Source organism: Orbicella faveolata, unplaced genomic scaffold (assembly GCF_042242905.1).
Source record: "Orbicella faveolata isolate gen_17 unplaced genomic scaffold, um_ofav_v1 contig_34, whole genome shotgun sequence".
Classification (NCBI taxonomy): domain Eukaryota; kingdom Metazoa; phylum Cnidaria; class Anthozoa; order Scleractinia; family Merulinidae; genus Orbicella; species Orbicella faveolata.
Window position 1 is genome coordinate 8,850,001 of NW_028301563.1, and position 20,551 is coordinate 8,870,551.

At 38.1% G+C, this 20,551-nt stretch overlaps 2 protein-coding genes, 1 non-coding gene and 1 pseudogene across 5 annotated transcripts; all 4 read left to right on the top strand.

Moving 5' to 3' along the window:
• Positions 1–5,779: 5,779 nt before the first annotated feature.
• Positions 5,780–5,866, top strand: Trnal-uag (transfer RNA leucine (anticodon UAG)). The gene has a single exon. It is a non-coding gene; the product is annotated as a tRNA-Leu (tRNA).
• Positions 5,867–7,448: 1,582 nt separating this feature from the next.
• LOC149104619 (uncharacterized) lies at positions 7,449–11,379 on the top strand (annotated as a pseudogene).
• Positions 11,380–12,046: 667 nt separating this feature from the next.
• On the top strand, positions 12,047–14,889 carry LOC149104620 (uncharacterized). The gene is made up of 5 exons (XM_089270912.1): positions 12,047–12,272; positions 12,406–12,865; positions 13,461–13,587; positions 14,087–14,307; positions 14,743–14,889. Exons 1-5 carry the CDS (start codon positions 12,265–12,267, stop codon positions 14,887–14,889), a joined length of 963 nt encoding a protein of 320 aa, XP_089127038.1. The 5' UTR covers positions 12,047–12,264.
• LOC149104621 (uncharacterized) lies at positions 14,743–19,526 on the top strand. Of its 3 annotated transcripts, none has more exons than XM_089270851.1 (10): positions 14,743–14,792; positions 15,347–15,511; positions 15,822–15,863; positions 16,387–16,498; positions 16,626–16,709; positions 17,006–17,186; positions 17,492–17,581; positions 17,899–18,097; positions 18,435–18,622; positions 19,056–19,526. In XM_089270851.1, exons 2-10 carry the CDS (start codon positions 15,450–15,452, stop codon positions 19,244–19,246), a joined length of 1,149 nt encoding a protein of 382 aa, XP_089126977.1. In that variant the 5' UTR covers positions 14,743–14,792; positions 15,347–15,449; the 3' UTR covers positions 19,247–19,526. The 3 variants fall into 3 exon arrangements, with proteins under 3 accessions (XP_089126977.1, XP_089126974.1, XP_089126976.1); XM_089270848.1 differs by lacking the exons at positions 14,743–14,792; positions 15,822–15,863 and adding exons at positions 14,898–15,005; positions 15,864–16,000; XM_089270850.1 differs by lacking the exons at positions 14,743–14,792; positions 15,822–15,863 and adding exons at positions 14,967–15,031; positions 15,864–16,000.
• The last annotated feature ends 1,025 nt before the right edge of the window (positions 19,527–20,551 follow it).

The following is a 20,551-nucleotide window of genomic DNA, read 5'->3' on the forward strand; positions in this document are numbered from 1 at the left end:
TATAAATTCGCAGACAGAGATAAAAATGATACCAGGTGTGCAACATTGAGCGCATGCACACTTTAAGCGATATTTGATGACAATTGATGACACCTAAATAAACTAATTATCTGTGTGAACGGTACTTAAATATTCCGTGACGCTTACACAACATATTTTTTATTTAAAAGCATGCCCGCTGAATACCCCCACACTCCGCCCGGGCGTTAATTTTTCCCGTTTGGCGTGTGCACGGTGAATGTCACGTGATGGTGCAATTCAACCTCAAACTCGAAACAAAAGGCCGGCCCTTTGAAGTTTGCCGGGTTTCACAACCAGTCCCCTCCACTAACTATGAGAAAACCTGCAAGATTTCGAAACTATGTCTTACTGGAGTATTTCAGTCACAGCTGAGTTCTTCAAAAGATCTCGGCAATACTTTCATCCTTTTCCAGGCTTCGTTGCTGCTAAATTTAGCTTAGTGCTTTATTCAACTCCTACGGACAACGTTTTGGAATTCATTGCTATGATCTCGAAAGGGGACATACACCGATTGCAAACATGGTGACGATAGCACCAAAGCGGAGCTTTTTGGTAGCAACCATTGCTAAGGGCTGGCCAGTTCTGTTTTCCTAGGAATTTTGTAGCTTTTGCACTTCGCAATCGGATGCAAAAATCGAAAGCTGGTTTAAGGAGATATGTCGTCGAAATATTCCTAAGTAGATATTTGGGGAGCTGTAAAGGTCAGTATTTTTACTAAATCAGCGTTTGCATTTTCATTGTTATGCATTGTTATGCAGATTTGAGCGTTGAAAACGCAACACAATGGCGACGTATTTTATTGAAATGCATTTTTAGCTTCTACTGTACGTTGTCTGTTTTCAACGTGAGCATGGACAGACCTGTGGAAAAGATGCATGTAAACGAACTTAAAGAACTTCTTCGCAGCAAGAATGTGAGCCTCAAAGAATTAACAGTGAAGGCACAACTAGACTGTTTAAGATTTCATGTAAGCTTTCGTTGAATAAATTTTGAAACCATTTTAATAAGCCTACGTTTAATAAGCCTACATTTTAATAAGCCGACTATTCCATGCCTGCAAAGAGTTTGGCTTGACTATCAGCATCAAAAAGACCAACATCATGGCCCAGGACACAGACTCCACTCCTGTCATCACCATCGACAGCACAACCCTTGAAGTGGTGGACTCTTTCACCTACCTGGGCTCCACAATGACAAGCTCCCTCTCCCTTGATACAGAAATCAGCACCAGGATTGCCAAGGCCGCTGCAGTTATGGCCAAGCTCGGCAAGCGCGTCTGGGAGAACAGTCAGTTGACGGTAAATACCAAGCTCCGTGTCTACCAAGCCTGTGTCCTCAGCACTCTTCTGTATAGCATCGAGTGCTGGACATCCCACGCCGGGCAAGAGAAGCGGCTCAACAGCTTCCATCTCCGCTGTCTCCGACGCCTCCTGCACATCAAGTGGCAGGACAGAGTAACCAATGCTGAGGTTCTTGAGCGAGCTGGCATTCCGAGCGTGTTCATGCTGCTCTTGCAAAGGCGTCTCCGCTGGCTCGGGCATGTGCGTCGCATGGACAACATGGCCGCACCCCAAAAGACATGCTCTATGGAGAGTTACGCGAGGGATCCCGCCCTGTTGGCCGGCCAAAGCTCCGCTTCAAGGATGTTTGCAAGCGAGACATGAGGAAAGCAGAGATTGATCCAAACACACGGGAAGAAGTAGCTGACGTCAGAGTGGCCTGGCGACATGCAGTATCTTCAGGAGTCGGGAGGGCTGAGAATACCAGAAATGGCCAGCAGGCCTTGAAAAGAACCAGAAAGAAGTCCAGGGCGGCCTCAATTGCAGCACCATCCTCCTTCGTCTGCGTTATTTGCAACAGAGACTGCCACTCCAGAGTGGGACTCTATAGCCACTCGAGACGATGCTCGGCATCGACATAGCGCTACACCATCGTCTCCCGAGACGAACGGCTGCCGACGACGACGTTCGTTTCATTATTTCCTTGTATTTGATGTATTGTTGTAAGTTAATATAATATTAGTATTAGAATTTTAGGTTTAGGATCTTAGACATTTTATTAGAATTATTGTACCTGATTTTTTTTACGGTGTATCAATAATGATTATTAAAGATCAAAAGAGAAAGAAAGATGACAATTTTAAGATAGGCGTCCTCTATTCCTAGAGCGAAAGAAGTATTTCCAAACACTTCACCCGCAGCGACGACAGGCGTTCAGCAAAATGAAAATGGCGATCAAGGGAAAGCAGCCTCTTCTGTTCAAACTAAAAAGAGTAATTCAGAAATTGTTAGAGAGAAAGAAGAAAAACTCCGGTTCTGTCCCCAAGAGATAGATATGGACAAAATTTTGGACGACTTTCACCTATGCACGTAGAATTCTATTGTGAAGTATGTTAGAAACTCTGTTAAAAACATTCAACATTCCCCTGACTACTTGGTGATGAAACCGTTTGACCGTGGTGTGAATTTTTTTTTTATTGAAGGATATATTCCTCCACAATGTTTTAGTCGAGCACCACAAGGGAAGCAAGACCTTTTGCTTCAGAGGCCTTTGCTATCGAAGTCTGCCGAAAAATGAATCCCCGCGTAACATTAGGTTAGCAATTTCCACTAAACAACCCTATATGTCCCTGCATCATCTTGCACCTGTGTACCTGGATCTCTAGGGTTTTTATAATCATGCTGTGGGCCTAATGTATCTTGTTTCTCATTACTACATGACAAAAACGAAATCTATTCCTGACTAGTAGAATTCTACTAATATACTAATGCAAATGCTGCAATCTGATTGGTTGAGCTACTCGTATACTATGGCCATTAGAGTGCGGTGGCTGTCGGTCGTCCACGAAATGCGACGTTTTTATCGTTTTTCCGAATTTTTGGCAGAAAGTTTAGATGTAAATGGATCATTAAATTCCTGAGAAGACTAAAAGAAGGATAATAAGAGTTTCTTGACCTTAAAATCATGAAATTATTGAGTTAACGGGTGCGCGCCCGTAAACACCTGCAAATTTACCAAGGACATTTCAACACCTGCGATTTTGTTATAGTGTGAAGTTCAATAATGCGTACAAAAATAATTGGAAACCGTTATTTGCGTTAACTTCAGTTAGAATTCTACTAAAACAATTAGATTATTCGCTCTCGGTTTCTATGAGGCGATAGTTGATGAGGCCTTCGGCCTCATCAACTATCACCTCTTTCGAGCTCATAATCTAATTATTAATTATTTGGTTTGCACCTCCCTTCCCCAGCAGTGGCACAAGCCTAGAGGAAGAAGCATCTCATCAGAACCATTGATGAACATGGTTTTTAAGAAACCCAAATTAGCACTTCAGTACAAACGTCACCTGGCATTTCTTGTTCATTGTATCGTGCAATTAAGACAGCCCCAAAGATTGAAAGTTTCAAAGCCAATTTGCAAAAGTTGAGCAAGAATTGTGGGCGCAGTTCGTACATGAATGCTGAGGGTGAAAAAGTACCCACCAGGGTTAGGCCTGCACCCTTGGGAGGATATTTCAGCTATCAAATGGCACCCACTGAAGGAAACTTCAAAGTTGCATGCAATGTTGACTTTTCCAAGCAACGTAACAGTGACAGTGTTCCCATAACAATTTATCCATCTTTACCAGTATCTTATTTTTCCCCCTGTTCATTGTCACATAGTGCCATTCAGAACATCAGTAATTTTATGCTTCCTTGAAAATAAGTGAACAGGAGGATGCTGTTACACTCGGTATGAAACACAAACACAACGCAACAATAGCCGATGGTGGAGTGAAAGCAGATCCAGATCGACAGTTTCAACATTTGGAGAAATTTTAAATCGAAAATCTATCAGTAATTCTTTTGTTAAGGGGCTTGTTAGGGACATGAATACCTCTGGAAACCTAAGAAATTTGCCAGAGCCCTTGTTAAACGGTATTGAACATGAATGTAAAGCCCACCTGATGAGACAAAGGACACCCAATAGGAAATTGCTGAAATTAAATGCCCCTGCAAACACCGAAATGTCATACCCAAGACAGCATGTGCTGGTGATAGTCAATTTAATCTGCAGCTGAATGATGGCTTCCCAGTTTTAAAGACAAACCACAAATTCTATAATCAGGTTTAACGGCAAATGGGAATAACAGAGGCAAGGTGGTGCGACTTTGTTACCTACACATTTCAAGGGATGGTCATTAAACGTATTCACTGTAATGCAGACTTTGTTACCACTATGTTGGTAAAATTAGAACAGTTTTTCTTTAAGCACTTTGCTAAATATTTCAAGGCACTACCAGTGCCAGTTGAAGTGTGTGCTGTCCCAACAACTGGCACAGTCACTGTTATGGCAACATTAGCAAGCGGTATCAGTGGATGACAAATTATTTCTGCTTACTAAAGTAAAGTTTTAAAAGGACACCTCCCTGATATTTAGTGATACAAACCACCTACTAATTATTACAAACAGTCCACATTTGAGTCAGACTACCAGCTAAAAACAGTGGAATAGCTTGATCAAAAATGTAGAAGTTTTTCACCTTGTTTATGGCACTTTCTACATGAATTCACTCTGATGCTATTTCTTGAGTGGTAATGACTTTTAAAAGGGTCTGTTGACTTCGCAAACCAAGAAACGAGGGGATGTTTAGGCCGCCAACACCAATAGGTTCAAAGAGGTCTTTACATATTTTATGGCTCTTGTACTGGGCAAAACTAAAGAGGATGGGCTCTAACACTTGATCTCTGTTCCATCAATAATGACCCTTGTTTTGGGGTATTCGTCCTTGAATGACTGGGGCATTGCCTTGTCTATTTTCTGTCTGTCCGACCAAATGTTGAGGTAGCCCAATTTTAAGTACGAAAAATTGACCCAGGAAATGCAGATCCTGTTTGTTGTGGAAACATGCACTCTGAATCTGTGGGCCAAATCAAGTTCAAATAACGCAAGCCTCATTCTGACAGGGACCATAAAGACGTCATCCAGGGTACTGAGTTTTCGATGCCCTGGCACCAATCCACATCACTCGATACTGAAAATTCTAAATCTTCTGTAGTGCTGTTAGCATAAACAATGTTCTCACCATTCTCACCTGGGTTTAAAACAACTTTTAGCAACTAGAAGGGTTTTACAATTTGGAAATCCCGTGTAAAAATTGATGTCCGAATCAGAGTCTTTAATCTTGTCATTCCAAACAGGCTGTTGAGAAGCTCGTCGACGTTCTTCAAAGGATGCTTAATTTCTAGCGGTAGAGACTTTATTTGTTTTTCTAGCTTTGCAATATATATATTAATGTGCGCGCAAATCGCTGATTTCGTCCGAAGCGGAGGATCGCTGTTTTCGCTCACGCTACGGAAGATTGGCATCTCAACTGCTGAAGAGGGATGTTGCGACCGCTTACGTGACGCCTTCCTTTTGGGAGATGCTGCATCATCTATTAAATATCGGCCACCTTTCAAACTTTTACAAGAAACAGTTGGCTTAAAATGTAACGAACAGATCTTAGTTCGTTCTGGGGAGATACATCCCGCCAAATTTTTATAAGCCAAGCCTAAAACGAAAATAGGATGAATGAACAACGACAGCAAGAAACAAAACAAAACAAAACAAAACAAAACAAAACAAAACAAAACAAAACAAAACAAAACAAAACAAAACAAAACAAAACAAAACAAAACAAAACAAAACAAAACAAAACAAAAACCAGTTAATTACTAGAAAACGAGGGCGAGTAGTATTATTATTAAATAATATCACAACTGTAAGAAGAGCTGGTAGCGTGGCCGAGTGGTCTAAGGCGCTGGTTTTAGGCACCAGTCATTTCGATGGCGTGGGTTCGAATCCCACCGCTGGCACACCATTATCTTTTGTGAAAAGTCACTAGCCAAACTTATCTCCAAAAATCTAATAAACCTGTAGAAATATTGTCGTAATATACACAATGGTGCCTTTAAAAACTTTAGCACTATAGAAGGAAATTTTTCTCCCTACTCATTGTCTCGTAATTATGCTGCAATACATTTTGCACCGAAAGCTACCCATTGAAACACCCCTTTAGATGCACACGTCTAGCAACGCTTTAGTTACAGGAAGCATTACATAAAGTCAAGAGAAAAAGTTCAAAAGTAAAACAAAAGTAAAAATACGAAGTGCAATCAAGGTTCACTCTATGGGTAAACAATTATTACTGCAACGAAAACCTTGGGAAATACTCAAAGAATTTTTCGAAGCCGTTTAAGGCAGCGTCTCGCGCAATTTGTCTTGCGATTGGGCAACAAACTTCCCTAGCGTATAACAAATCTTTATAAGATCTTTGTATTATTTTAATAAGCAAAAACCATTAAATCCTACTTTTGTATACAGGCATACAGTAAACTGCTGTTTATAAAGCCCTCCGGGTTTTGGCCCATCTACCAACAAAATGACCAAAAAATACATCCGGTTATAAGCCGCCACCCCCCCCCCCCCCCCCCCCTCCGGACATAACTCCCCTCTAGCTTTCCTTGTTTTGAATTTCTTTTTATTATGATGTTTTAAAGCTTAATTACCATTAAATGAAAAACATGTTTCCATCAACATGTACAGCTATAGCTCATTTCGAAACCGTTTTTTTTTTTTTTTTAAATTCGGTTGTAGCCCCCTCGGACATAAGCCCCTCCGTTTATCAGCTCATCTAAAAGCCCTTACGAAGTTGTAGAAGCCCTGGGCTTGTAAGCGGCAAGTGGTGGATCCAGATCTTGAGGTAAGGGGGGGGGGGGGGTGGGGAGGGGGGTTGCTTGCTCTGCCGACTTTTCTTCTCTCTGCGATTTTTTCTTTTTACATCCAAAGTAAAGAGGGGGGGGGGGAGGCCTCCCCTAGATCAGTTTACGGTACTTAAAGATGCAATAAAATAATAAATAATTCATGATTAAATGTATCAGAGGATAGAGTGAGAGAAAGTGTCTTGAAACTTTGAACGCGATGTTGCCAGTAAGTCTTCATGTGTTTGGTTTCTATCTTTCTATCCTTTGAAATGGCCATGGCTATAGAAACTACATTTTAAATTGTGGTGTTTGGTTTTACACTGGGTGAACTTGTAATCTCGCTAATTAGGCAACTGAAAAGTGGACAATTATTTCCGGCTAGATAGTCTCATTATACGGGGATAATCTTGTAAAACAAGCTAACACAGCGTCTAGATTATTCAGGGCACTACTTAGTTTGGAAATATGTTTCAATAATTTCAAACAGTGGCTCTGCTGCTTAACATACCAATCTTTATTTCATGGCAGGTGTTATTTTTATAGTATTGCTAACTCGTTAAATTTTGCGGTTTAATTTAATTGCGCGAAAAGTAAATACAGGAAAACAAAGCTCTTTCTTTGTTTGATTAGTAGTGACGGGAAGAGGATATAAAATGAAAATATGACGGAAATTCAGAACTTTTCTAGAACCTTGTGTTTGCTCCCATCCAAAGACGAACAACGATATTACACCGTGGTATTATTCTGTTTCAGTAACAAAAGATTCTCCTTCCTTTTAGCTTTGCAATGGAGAGAGTCTTTGAGAAATCACTGTGTCTTGGAACTGGAATACCTTTTGCGCTGCTGTCAATAGTCATTTCTGTTCCTAATGCAATTGTGTTGACCGCGTTGTACAGAAATCCTCTTCGCTGCTTCAGGAAAACGTTCTCGGTAGTTTTGGTGTTCATGCCAGCGGTTGATCTGTATGTTGGAATCGTGGTTTGCTCCTCAGAAGCAATAACTCGATTTTTGTGCGCTTTTGGTGATAAAAAAATCACACAAGAAGGCGACATTGCTAGAATATTGGGTTACATTAGAGTTAACAGTTCTATTCTGTTGGTGCATGACGGCGATGTCAGTGGATCGCTTCGTGGCTGTTGTGTTTCCTCATTTCTATCTTCTCAAAGCAAAACCAAGGAAACTTGCTTTATGCAACACAAGCATAGTGTTTTTTTCATCGATTTTTGCCTCAATCCAACTGACTGGAATTCCAATTGATGTTTACCTTCTAATAGATATACATTTGCACACGACATTTCCTCTTGTGACGACCATTTTAGCCTACATGGGGATATTCTTCGTTTTAAGAAAACGCTCCCGAGCTGATTTTCAAAGGCAAACATCCCTTACCAAACCAAACACTATTTTAAATGTATTTAAATACTATTTTTAAAAACTGTTTTTAACCTATTTTATGAAATAGATTAAAAACAGGGCGAAAAGTGTATTTTTAACGTAGTTTTCGACTGCTTTTAATGGTGTTTAAACCTGTTTAAAACACTATTGAAACAAAATTTGAAATGTATTTTGGAAAGCTTTTAAAAATATAGTTAAAATTCCAAAACTCGAAATCCTTTGCTAAGTTTAAAAATATAATTAAAATAGTCTGTAACTACTTTAAAAATCTCTCGAGGAACACAGCATTCGGAATAAAAACAGGACACAAATCGTTTTAAAAACAGCTTTTAATCTGCAAGACTATTTTTGAACTAGTTTAAATGACAATTTTAAAAGTATTTTGTACAAAATAGGTTTAAAATAGGTGCAAAATTATATTTTTAACATATTTTTCGACTGATTTTAAAGGTGTTAAAACCTGTTTAAAACACTATTGAAATCCACTGTCTCAAAATATATTTCAATAGTACTTTAAACAGTTTAAAAATTACAGTGGATCATATATGAAAAAATATGTCAAATACAATATAAATATATAAAAATAGCTTTAAAATAGTCCAGAAATGGCATTCAGTAATATAGTATAAAACAGCATAAAAATAGCACAAAACAGTATGAAAATACAGTAAAAATAGTATTAAAATAGTTCAAAAATAGTGTCAAAACAGCATAACAATAGTGCCAAAAAAACTTAAACTTACATGTAACTATGCTCTAGCTGTGAACAACACATGACATGCTAGAAGTCAGTGTAGGGCAAACTCAAGCTTGATGGGGGTGCTTGGCTCTTCTTCTTTCTTTACTTGTATAATCAATGTATGTAGCTCTACACTTACTGTATCTGTATATGAAAAGCTGTAATAACAGTTGAGCCTGCGATAATATTTTGTTTGTCTACTGCACATGTATAAAAGGCTAAAAGTTACTTAAGTTCTAAAAACTAAAACATTTTTGAGTGTACGGTCATCATCAGTGGTGCATATTTTCTTTGTTAAGAAGAATTGCAAACAATGTAAAGGAGTCAAAGGAACATGCATGTATCAATACCAATTGAGAACTTGAGGCTAAGGGTCCATTACTTAGTATAAAACATCTTCTACATTGTATATCACTCATTTTAAGGCTAAATACAGGTTATTTACTTGTACTGGTATGCTATGTCTGCAGGGCTGTCATTAAGGGTTGTAAGCCGTAACACCTGTTATGGCTGAGTATGCTTGATTTTCCCTTGATGCTGCAGGTGAAATTCCCTGTTGTTTAGAGAAATCACCCAAAGTAACAAATTTGCTATGGGTGTGGAGAATAAGGCTACAGGTGACTAAAAAATTAATGACAACCCTGGTCTGTACATGGGAACTATATACATTGTAAATGTACATGCAGTACATGCATCAATCACTTCTAATCAAGGGAACCCTTTGGCCAATTTAGAGGGTACAACTTATTGTGTGACTTTTGTAAATTTAGTAGGTGATGATCATGTTGTGCAAAGGTTTTGTTCATCTTTCATCACTGAGCAATGTCTGAGGCTGCAACTAAACCCTGCATCATTTATGTGGTCCATGTTACAGTTGCAAGCAAGTTGTAGGTTTGATTTTGAGTCATGGACTTGTTTTATGTACATGTACAAGTGCATGTAGCAATTAAAGCTGTACCATCTTATTGGGCCTACAGATATTCAGACTATGAGTAGTCCCGGCCTCTTTCGCTTAGTCTATTGTGTGTGATGCAAATGAAAACAGTGAGAAAAAAAAATGTTGATTTTCTTTTGTGTCATGCATGAAACATAGACTAAGGGCCTCTTTATATGAGCCCGGTAACTGGCCAAGTGCTGTGTTGCAAAAGCGAAGCTATTTTGCCTAAAAAGTTTCATCCTGGTTACCCGGGCTGGAGCATTCATATGGGAAAATTTTCATCCTGGTCACTGAGATCTCAGTAACCCGGCCAGCCTGGCTTCTCATACATATATGAACACATCAAAATTTTTACGAAGGAAAGAGTGGCGAGGTGAGATCTCAGAAAATGAGCCAGGCTGGTTGACCGGGCTCATATGAAGAGGCCCTAAGCCAAAGAGGGAATACTCGTAGTCTTAGCAAGCAGGGCAGGGAAAAACCCACATCCCATTGCCTGGGGCAAGTAAATTTTGCTCTTGGGCAAGTGAAAATGGAAGTTTGGAGGTCTGGTCAGGTGGGCAAGTGAAATTAGCCTCGGAACATATAATCTTGTGAATGATAATTTCCAATCAAAGCCTATTTCAAAACTTAAGACTGCAAGATGAGCAAAACAGTGCGTTGAAAGCATGGATTAATTTAAAATCCAAGCATACTTTGTATCTGACACAACAATTGTGTCACTGTTGGTAGTTTCTTTCACCTAGTTTCATAGTGCCAGTAAACTCATTTTGTTATAGTCTATCACTGAATATAGACAGCAACTAGTAAATGATGTAGTTGATAGGGCATGAACCCTACGTGCCCATTGGGCATTAGTAATATTTTAGTGGAACCAACTGAAAACTAAAATAAAATGGCCCACTGGGCAGCTAGATTTCATTTTTTTTTTCCTGCCCTGGCAAGATGAAGCTTAAAAAATGAAAACCACTTGCAGTAAGTTATAGGGAACCCAAGCTGTCACAAGTCAAGGTCATGTGCAATTTGAGGTAAAGTTTTACAAATACTAAAGTATTCCATCATGAAAGATATAATTAATGCATACCATATTCCCCTTGAAATAAACTTTGTAGCCGCAGTGTACATGTATGTAATATATGATCGATAATATTATTATTTACAAGTTAACAAAAATTATCTCATCAAGTTGTAAGGTTCATTCATTTCCAACAAGAAACAACTGTACTTTCACTGATGTGGCATGACTGTAGTAGCTACATATAGCTTCCTTTCTAACCCTAAATTTAGTTATTTCCTCCTTTACAAATTTACCAACGATTGCAGAATTGCAGCAATAACTTTGTAACCGGAAGGCAGTTGAAAGACCCCTATCAGACTCACAGAGACTTTGGCCCTAACAGGGTAGCACCACTCTCCATCTCCTGTTTCTCAAAGCTGAAAATAAAAACAAAATTAATTACTGCATTGTTTAGTTATTGCAGGGTTTAATATTTTTGCCTCCATGTATGTTTTGTTACCATGTTAAGTCTATAAAGTTGCCTTTCCACTTGAAGAAAAACAAACTGTTTGATTCAACTTCCACAGCTCGCACTCTAATTTCCCTACGAAAAGATCGATCAGTTTATGCCATGTCAAGATAGTAAAATGATCACAATGGATGAGTAATTTACGGCTGCACAAAAATGGCATACACAGTTGCAAACATGTAACTGCCATATAACTGATCATACATGTATATAAAACAGTACCTAATTATGTAGACTGGACAAAGAACAATTCAAAATTCAGATCTATGTTTCATAGGCAATCATCTTATTCGATAAAACAGCTGATGTGGTTACAGATATGTTACACGTATTTACATTTGCATGCATCTTTTCGAATGAAAGACACACCAAGACAGAAAATGGTCGGCTTACCTCCATTTCCTTGAGACATTACCAAGTTGAAGTCTATTAGAAAGACAAATCATGGTCGCTGCACCCACGAGTCATATGATTCGGTTCGGTCCCTTAACTTTTCGTCCAGTAAAAGGTAAAAAACAAACAAATGAACTGTTGCACTGGTTTTAAACGACTGGAACGAAACCTCCGATTTACAGAGCAATTTTGAAATGGAAACAAGTCACGTGGTCACTCATATGATCTTTCATGCAATCACAGCTGACCAAAATGCTCGCATCAGAGTATTGTTTCAACACCCGGTTCACTCGATACACACTGGGTATCACCCGTAAAAATGATACCCAAATTACCGGGCAGCAGCCGCTGTAGTACGTACTATAGTACGGTATATATGATATGAAGTCGAGCATAATGGCGGCTTGACCGGAGGTGCACATACAGGAGAAATTTGGACAGCTACAGAGCTTTTTTCAGTTAAAAAGAGCGTATTCGGGATTTATACTGGGAATTTTTCCTATTTACGTGAACACGAAAGCAAAGGTCATGGGCCGGTTAGTGTTTTTTTTTTTTGGTAAACTTAAATGTGATGTAGCGATTCGTTTTGTTTTGAAATTCAGCTAATCCTTTACCTGAGGTTTCTCTTTCTTATGCTTATGACTACCTTCCTTTATTTTAATTCCTCAGCCGAAGGAAACGTTTTAGGGCAGAAGTGAACGTGAGGTATCACCAAGAAGATGGTGTCCAAACTAACAGGTTGGAGCGGCTGAACGCTGTTGGCGAGACGAATGGTATAGGGTTTAGTGGTAATGCTGATGCCGATGAGCCGGGCCATGAAATTGATTTAAATGCTGCAGCACCGGACATGGAACAATCAGATGAAAGTGATGGAGCAGAGACGTCCACCACCAATCACTACCAGAGGCTGCAAAGAGCAGAGAATGCTTGGTCAAAGCTACGAGAGGGTGTTTTGGCAACAACATTTGAAAACCAAGCGTCTTTATTTGATGAGAGGTGCCACTTCTGTGAATCAGAAGCTGGTGTCTGTCGTTGTCTTGACTGTGGACCTTCAGTCAGCTTTTGCAAGTCTTGTGCTGTTTCAAGGCACACCAAATATAACATTTTTCATCACGTTGAAATTTTAACTGTAAGTCTTCTCTCCGGTTTATACTTTGTAGTTGTAAGTTTTGAAAAGTAGAAGTAAGCGTGATACAGTACGTTCAAACCTTGCCCTTAATTTTACAAAGACATTTGGTTACTCTTGCCTTTCTTCTATTTGTGTTTTCTTCGTTATGTAAAAGCTTGGTCTTTTAAGGCATCTGCAGTCCACCCTGTTTTATTGACTATCAGTGACTCAGCCTCAACCCACAAATATAGGTTCACCTAATTTTGTAGTTTGTGTGTAGTTCATTGTTTGTCATTCATGAGATTATTAGCATGTGTAAGACCCACCAAGTCAGCTTAGAGATCTTTCCAAGATATGAAGGCCAACTATTTAAAGTTGTGTTCCATAAACAAAGTGGGGTCTCCTGTTTTCGTAGGAGATCATGGCCTGCTGACAATTTTTATAAGCACATGCATTGAAATGGCTGATTTCTTTATTCAACACACCTGTTGCATTGTAGGCTGTTGATGTGTGGTGCAATCATATTAGTTTATTCAGTTGTATTACAGATTTATAGTTATGTTGAATGATCTAAATTGTATTTTTAATGTTTCAATTAAATATGTGTTTTGTTTAGGACTTAAAGATCTATGTCCCCTTAGCAATGGAGCGAATCTTGGTACTTGGCAACCATCATTGTTCTAGTACATCTACTACTGGTAGCTCTGTCCTTTTCCGTGAAGTAACTGTTGTAGACTCTCGAGGTTAGATATGTCAGCTAGCTTACTATGGTGCCGTGGAGTGTCTAATCTTATGTAGACAGCAATTTAATGTTACATGTCAGTCTTCATAAGTACATATAATTTTTATCTTGAAGTCCCAATTTATAAAAAAAAGAGAAAAGGATGTGTCTGCCACAGGGCATACAGTAATGTTAAGATCCTGATATATGCTTCTTCGTAAGTACATTTAATTTTGATCTTTCAGCCCCAGTTTGAGAAAATGAGGATGTGTGTACTAAAGAGCGAACAGTAATGTTAAGATTCTTCTAGAGGCAAATTGATATTAATAGTAGTTGTAAATCTTGTTTGTGGGAGAGGCAACAAACAGTGAGTTGGTATATTGTTAATTTTAGGATTCTGTTCTGTAAGAACATGCCTTGCTGGTGTGTATATTCATTGACAGTGCACATTTTCTGTAGACAGTTCTTCATATGTATACATGTATAAATCATGTAATCTATCCATATTTATATTTATGTAGGCTATCAAACAAAAGTGAAGGTGCAGTTTTGTAACTGTGAACCCGATTTTCTGCGGCTGTTACGTTTCAATCTTTGGGGTGCAACACCAACAAAGCCTGAGTTGGCATTCACTCTAGATTTGATGAAGCTACTACACACCCTGAATCTTGAGTGTCAAGTAGCTGTTAAAGACTTCTGTGCTGCCCTTGAGATCCTGACAGATGATGTTATCGTCTTTTCAGTGAGGACCACCTTTGATTCATATTCTTTCTTGTAATATTATTCTTTATTTTCTGCATCTATTTCTTTATGCTTCCATGTTTTAAGAGCAAAGTAGGCTGTTTGTGCCTTAAACAATCTTGCTTGTTTTTGAAGTACAACAGTGCTCGTTGCTTATTTCTCACAGTATATATAATGATGATACCACATCATTTGTAGGTATTTCTGTTATATTTTTGGAACCCTCCTGTATTTTGATATATCCCACCATTAGTTTTTACCTTAGGAATACTTACCTCAAAACACTATGGGTATGAAATTTAGGTTTAAGATATAACCAACAAGTTGCGGCTTGTACATTACTTTAGATATGCATGTGTGCCTTTTCAGACAATTTTTTTCCAAGGATTGCGATGGCTGTCTGTTTACATTGTACCTATAACTGGTTTGTTTTTAGAACCAAAGAAAGCTATATCCAGTGGTCATAGACAGTCTTGAAGAATTTAGGTTTGTTCTATTTTTATGTCTCCTTACACCTTACTTATTATTGAACTACATTTGTAGTACTAGTTACTATTTATTTGTATTAAGTGTTGAGCTCTGAACAGTACAATGTTGCTGTTTTTTTGCATGTTATATTGTCATAAACTATCCACTCTTAAGTTCACAGTTAGTGCTTGTAATGCTGTTGAAACTATAGTGTGTCCTGCATGTCCCAAGGTATGGAGAATGGTGAGGTCAATATTGTAAGTACAGTGAATGTCTTAAGTGACAATCTGACATCCTTTGATTGAAACAGAAGGAGATGGGAATGGCTGATATTGCCTGAGATTGTATGTTGATGACCTTTGAACACTATACCTTTAGTTCACTGTTGGGACTTCTAGTTAGCTTTGAATCTCTAGCCTGTTTGAAATTGTTTTGCTGAATGCTCATGAAGTATATCATTATGGGCCATGTTTGGAGACTTCCCTAGCTAGTTGTATAGACAATCTAGGTCTACCTAGAAAGAGATTGCTCAGTTGCCTAATCACTCTGTGTTAATTAATACACCTTTGCAGACTCAGGGTACCCTTCTTGAATCCATGGATGCCTTGTTTATTGGCCGAAAAAAGTCAGCAGGCAGAAGTGTGAGAAATCCTCTCTTTGGAACTGTTTTGTTTGATGATGACACAGAGGTGGAAGAGTTTGTTCAGCAACATCCAACAACCAGTAGAGCAAATGGGGTGTGTGGAAACCTGTTTTCTCCAGCAGAACTATTTGAGACATTAACTGACTGAAACTATGTTGATACAGGGCTGTTAAAATTACATTAGAAAAATGATCTGGTAGTGGGAAAGTGCAATGAAGGGTGGGGAAAGGCAGGTATTTACCTAAGATTATTACATTAATTGTATATTGTCTTAACTACAGCAGCGGGAATCGCCCAGCTGCATTGTGAATATCTCTTATTATTATTGCTATTAGTCAATTTAGATTGACTATTTAAACCTTAAAAATGACAATGATATTTTTTGTTGTTTCTCCTGTACTTAGACTCACAGAATTGGATCATTTTTTGTTTCATTTAATTATAAGGTGTGTGGTGACTTTCTTGCTGGTGATGCACTACGTTCAAAATCTCGATATTTTGCCCTCAGTGAAACTGCCATATTTGGGCGGGCCTGTCGTCATGAGTTTCCCAAAAAATTTGTCAATATGAAACATGGTGAAAGGTAACATTTGTTTATGGTGTACTCCTTTACTGAATTGTCACTGTCAGAATTGCTTTGATTAATTTATTGATAATTTCTTTATTTCCTACCTTCCTTCCTTCCTTTCTTTCTTTAATTCTTTCTCTCTTTCTCTCTCTCTCTTGTTATGTAATTTTGGTTAAAGGATATAACAACATCAACAACAACAACAACATCCTCTTTATTACCCTTTTTTCATTAATTAATTAATACAGAAATATATAAAATATTGCTAAAAATTAGGGTTCTGGCAACCCGAAATAACCACTAGGTTAAAAATGCCGGGTTGCCAGTTTACAAATTGGTTAGTCAATGCTTTAATTTTGTGTCTAATTTTTAATTCTATGTTTTAATTTTGTTTCTAATAGGCTTGCATACCCAGTTTGGATGTTGCAGAATCTGCTTGAGGAAATTGGTGATCAGTCCACAGATGTATGCATGCTTTATGATATTGCTTGTCACCTGGAAACTCATTTACAGGTTCTGTTATCATTTTTTCATTTACTGTTTTCATGAAAGGTCATGTAGATCTTATAACAAAGTCTTTTAAGCACCAGTTAAGCAATGAAGTTTTTAATTTTGCTTTGATGCAATATTACCACTGTAGGCCCAAGGACAGCATCACATCCTACAGTCTGTCAAGTTTGCCATTCCCATTTTCCATAGCTATGGACACAAAGCAAAATGTCAGGTTTGCTTAAATTATTCAGTTGACATCTGCTCATGTGTGTACATGCGTGTTTTTGTTTGTTTGCCACACTGTATATCATGTTTTCTGTCAGAAAATTTGTCACAAAATTTCTTGGTGATTATTATTGAAATGTCCACTTATTTGAAACTAACTGTATGTCAAAAAAGTAGTATTTTAAAAAAGATGAGCATGTATGGCCACCCTGTGTTATGGGGTCAATGTTTGTGTTACTGGGATTGAACAGCATTTGTACTGTGTATTTAGTTCTGTTTTGGTGAATTGTACTGATTTCCTAGATCAAATACAGTCCCAGGAGAGTTCCTGGCTTTGGTCTCACAGATGGTGAAGTCATGGACAGACTTTGGTCTTTTTTACAGAGATTTGGAAAAATGACCAAGGAAATGAGGCCAAACCACCGGGTGGATGTTCTATCTGATGCTCTTTTCTTTTATGCCAAAAAAAGATCAGCAAGTTTAGGTTAGCTGAATGAACTTTTCATTCGTGCAATGTCAGTAGCAGCTTAATTAAGAAATTGTTGTTTAGGAAGGATTTCTTTGCATGGTTCCTGTGAACTTCTTTTTTACAAAAATATATGCCTCTTTGTTGTATGCGTTACAAGCAAATTTTGCCCCCTCTAGTCTTCTCCTTTTCCTTTTGAAACCCTTGGATGGCAAGAAAATGCTGAAATTCTCATTTAAAGAATAGTTGTTTAAGAACCATCAGCTTTAACTAATATTTTATTTTTAAGGGAATTTTATTTTCATTCCATTTGTTTCCCCCAGGGAAACTTTTGTGTGTTCGCATGAAGAAAGCACATTTGGTAATTAAAGATGCAGAGGAAGAATTGTCAAAATTGCAGGATAGCCTTAAAGGTCAGATTGTTTTGCTTCCTCCTGATAATGTTGACTGCTGAATTCATCTGTGCCTGTTGCAGTTGGAGTCATGTACCTAACAGATTCATTTCAGTCTTTTGAGAATTATGTCACTTTTCCTTTCAGAAACAGGCGATTTTTTTTTTCTGTATTCCATTTCCTTTCCTTTTGCAATGTCCATGCAAATTAGACATATTTATATTATAACTACAGTATGTTCACAAGAAAATATCAACATGGTTTTATACATGTAAGCTGTCGAAAAGGTTTGAATTGCTTTACACTGGTACTAATATTATAAAATATTCATTTTGCAGTACCGGTTCGAAGGGAAGATGTTGCTGAATGGGCAAAGCAGGAAGCAGAATGGACAGGAGGATTACATAACCCAGTTGAAGAACCCTGTTGGAGACATGGCTATGTAATCTACCTTAAAATGTTCTATGAAATCCGCTCAAAATGGGAACAAGCATCTGACCCTGATAAACTTCAGCAACTTTATGGACAGTTGACCAAGTATGTATTTTTTGGGGGATTTAGCCTATAATTTTTAATGCTTGTTTGCTTGCTTTTAGTAGTAAATGCATTTTTTGGCTATATTTTGGTATGTAACATTGTTGCTGCATCATTTAATCAAAAGTGCTTTGTTAGGGTTGGGCCTCTTCAGAGTGTTTGATAGAGAAAAAGCCTATCATGCCACATACATTACGTGACTTTTTACCCTCGGGCACAGATTCTTTTTCAAATCTCCTCTATTCCTTTGTCGAAATCACTTTATACCGTGTAGCACAATTTTCAGCAGCATTGGATGAGAATAAATGTGTGTATAAAATATTTTGTTGGATTTTATTAGATTAGAAGGAGTTTTGTCAGATTTGGAGCACAGAAATGGCATTACTCAGCGTTGGACTACTGCTTGTGAAGAATATCGGATGGCTCGAGATGCTGCCTATGACCGAAGCAAAAGGGTTGCTTTAGTGAAACTGCATACAAAGGTTGTAGAACGGTGGTTCTTGTTGTGCTTGAAGGCGAAATATGCTGGCAAGTATTTTACCCAAATTTATGTATTTAAAAAGCCGGAGCGATTTGAGAGTCATGAAAACTGGTATCCGGTGTGATTGTTTGTGTGCAGGGAGATACGTGAAGTAAGAGCGGACCTGCCTCTTTTGCTAATCTCGAGAAGTTCCTGTGAAACGTATGTTAAACTCACAAACTTTAATTATCAACATGTATTTTCAGGGCCGTAATGAAAACCGCCGTTGGCGAGGGGGTTCCCTGGTTAAAAATTGCTGTTACTATTATTGTTATGATTGTTATCATTATTATCATTATTATTATTACTATTATTATTATTATTATTATTATTATTACTGTTATTGTTATTGTTATTGTTATTGTTGTTGTTGTTGTTGTTATTATTATTATTATTAAAGTCTTTAACTTTTAATTGTGCTACTCTGTTTACTTCTCTTAGATGGTCATGCTCTTGCCAAACGGCTCTCCAAACAAATTTCGCAAGCAACGAAGGCCATGGTAACTTCTCTCAATGAATTCAACAGACTTGAGTGCAGCAGTGATTGGCCACTGCCTCGCTCGTTCGTGGTCGATGAAGTTAAAAATCCGGAAACAGAAGGTTTTTTTTGGAACCGACAGACATCCCTTTAAAGAACAACTTTGAAACGGAAGAGGATGAACGAACTTTTCTTAGCCTTCCGGAAAGTGCTGATGGACAAGCCAGTGACAGTGACAGTGATGATGACACGGAATATGAAACTGAAGCCACTGATGATGCTGATAGTGGTTTCAACAGTTTGACCTAATTAATACAATTTGTAATGTTTGGATTTCTTGTACGAGGAATTTATCATGTTACAAATTTTGCGTTAAATTTATGATTCCACGATCACTGTACAATTAAAGTGCATTTTGTCCACCCTCCAAAGAAGTCTTTTATTGTGAAATGAACTATGCCGTTCCAGACGGTTGAGTGACATGGGAACGAATTAGTCAGAAATTAATATTCTGACGACACGTTGGAGAGATTGGCGCAGCATGATGGGTTAACCGGGAGTATTTAAGTGCCCATTAACCGATTTATGCGCGCGCTCGCGCGCGTTATTAAGGAGGGGAAATTTCACTTTCGGTTACTTACGTCAGCCTGAGCGCGGAAAATAAAAACAACTCAATAACTTGCAAATTCGCTTACATTTTGGATGTTTTCCTTTGTTTTTCACAAAATGCAAAGTAAAAAAAGTACAAGCAAAGACAAAATAAGAGAAAGACAGAAAAACAAGAGCAATAGAAAGAGAAAAACTAGCTCCGGTTGTCTTTGTTTGATCTTACCAAAGTGCACTAGTAATGTAAATAGCGCACGCGCTGATAGAGTAACTTCCAGTATATTTCGGGCGCACTTCCGGTTTCTTTAAGTGTTAAAGGAAACGCGGTTTTTCATTAAATCCAGCCTTTTTTGACGGATTTCGATTAAAGCCAACGGTGGAAACATAGCTATGTATTCCTTTTTCGAAATCATGCTATTTTCAGAAAATTGAGAATTTTTTAATATTTTGAAATTCTCTAAAAAATCTGACCTTCCAGAAATCAAACAAAATCTATGCATAACGATATGAGGATTTAAATTAAAATATTAAATCAACGACAAAAAAATCCCGATAAAGTAATTTGCCCTGGGAACCTTGGCGTTTTTCCAGTATTAGTCACATGACCATGGGCGTGGCCTGATGACGCCATCACTAGTGTTGCTGAGCATGAAAAACGTAACACACATAAACTAACTAAAAGTGATGAGGTTATACGAGAATAAATTTTTCTTAGCAACGGCTCGAAAAGATCGGTTAATGAACCCTTGAGGTCTCCGCGGGAAACTACTTTATTCTAGGTCGCTTAGTGCCTTGGTTAACCTTGTTAGTGAATTGTTTTTTCTGAGAATTTTCAACTTCGATTGAACTTCTC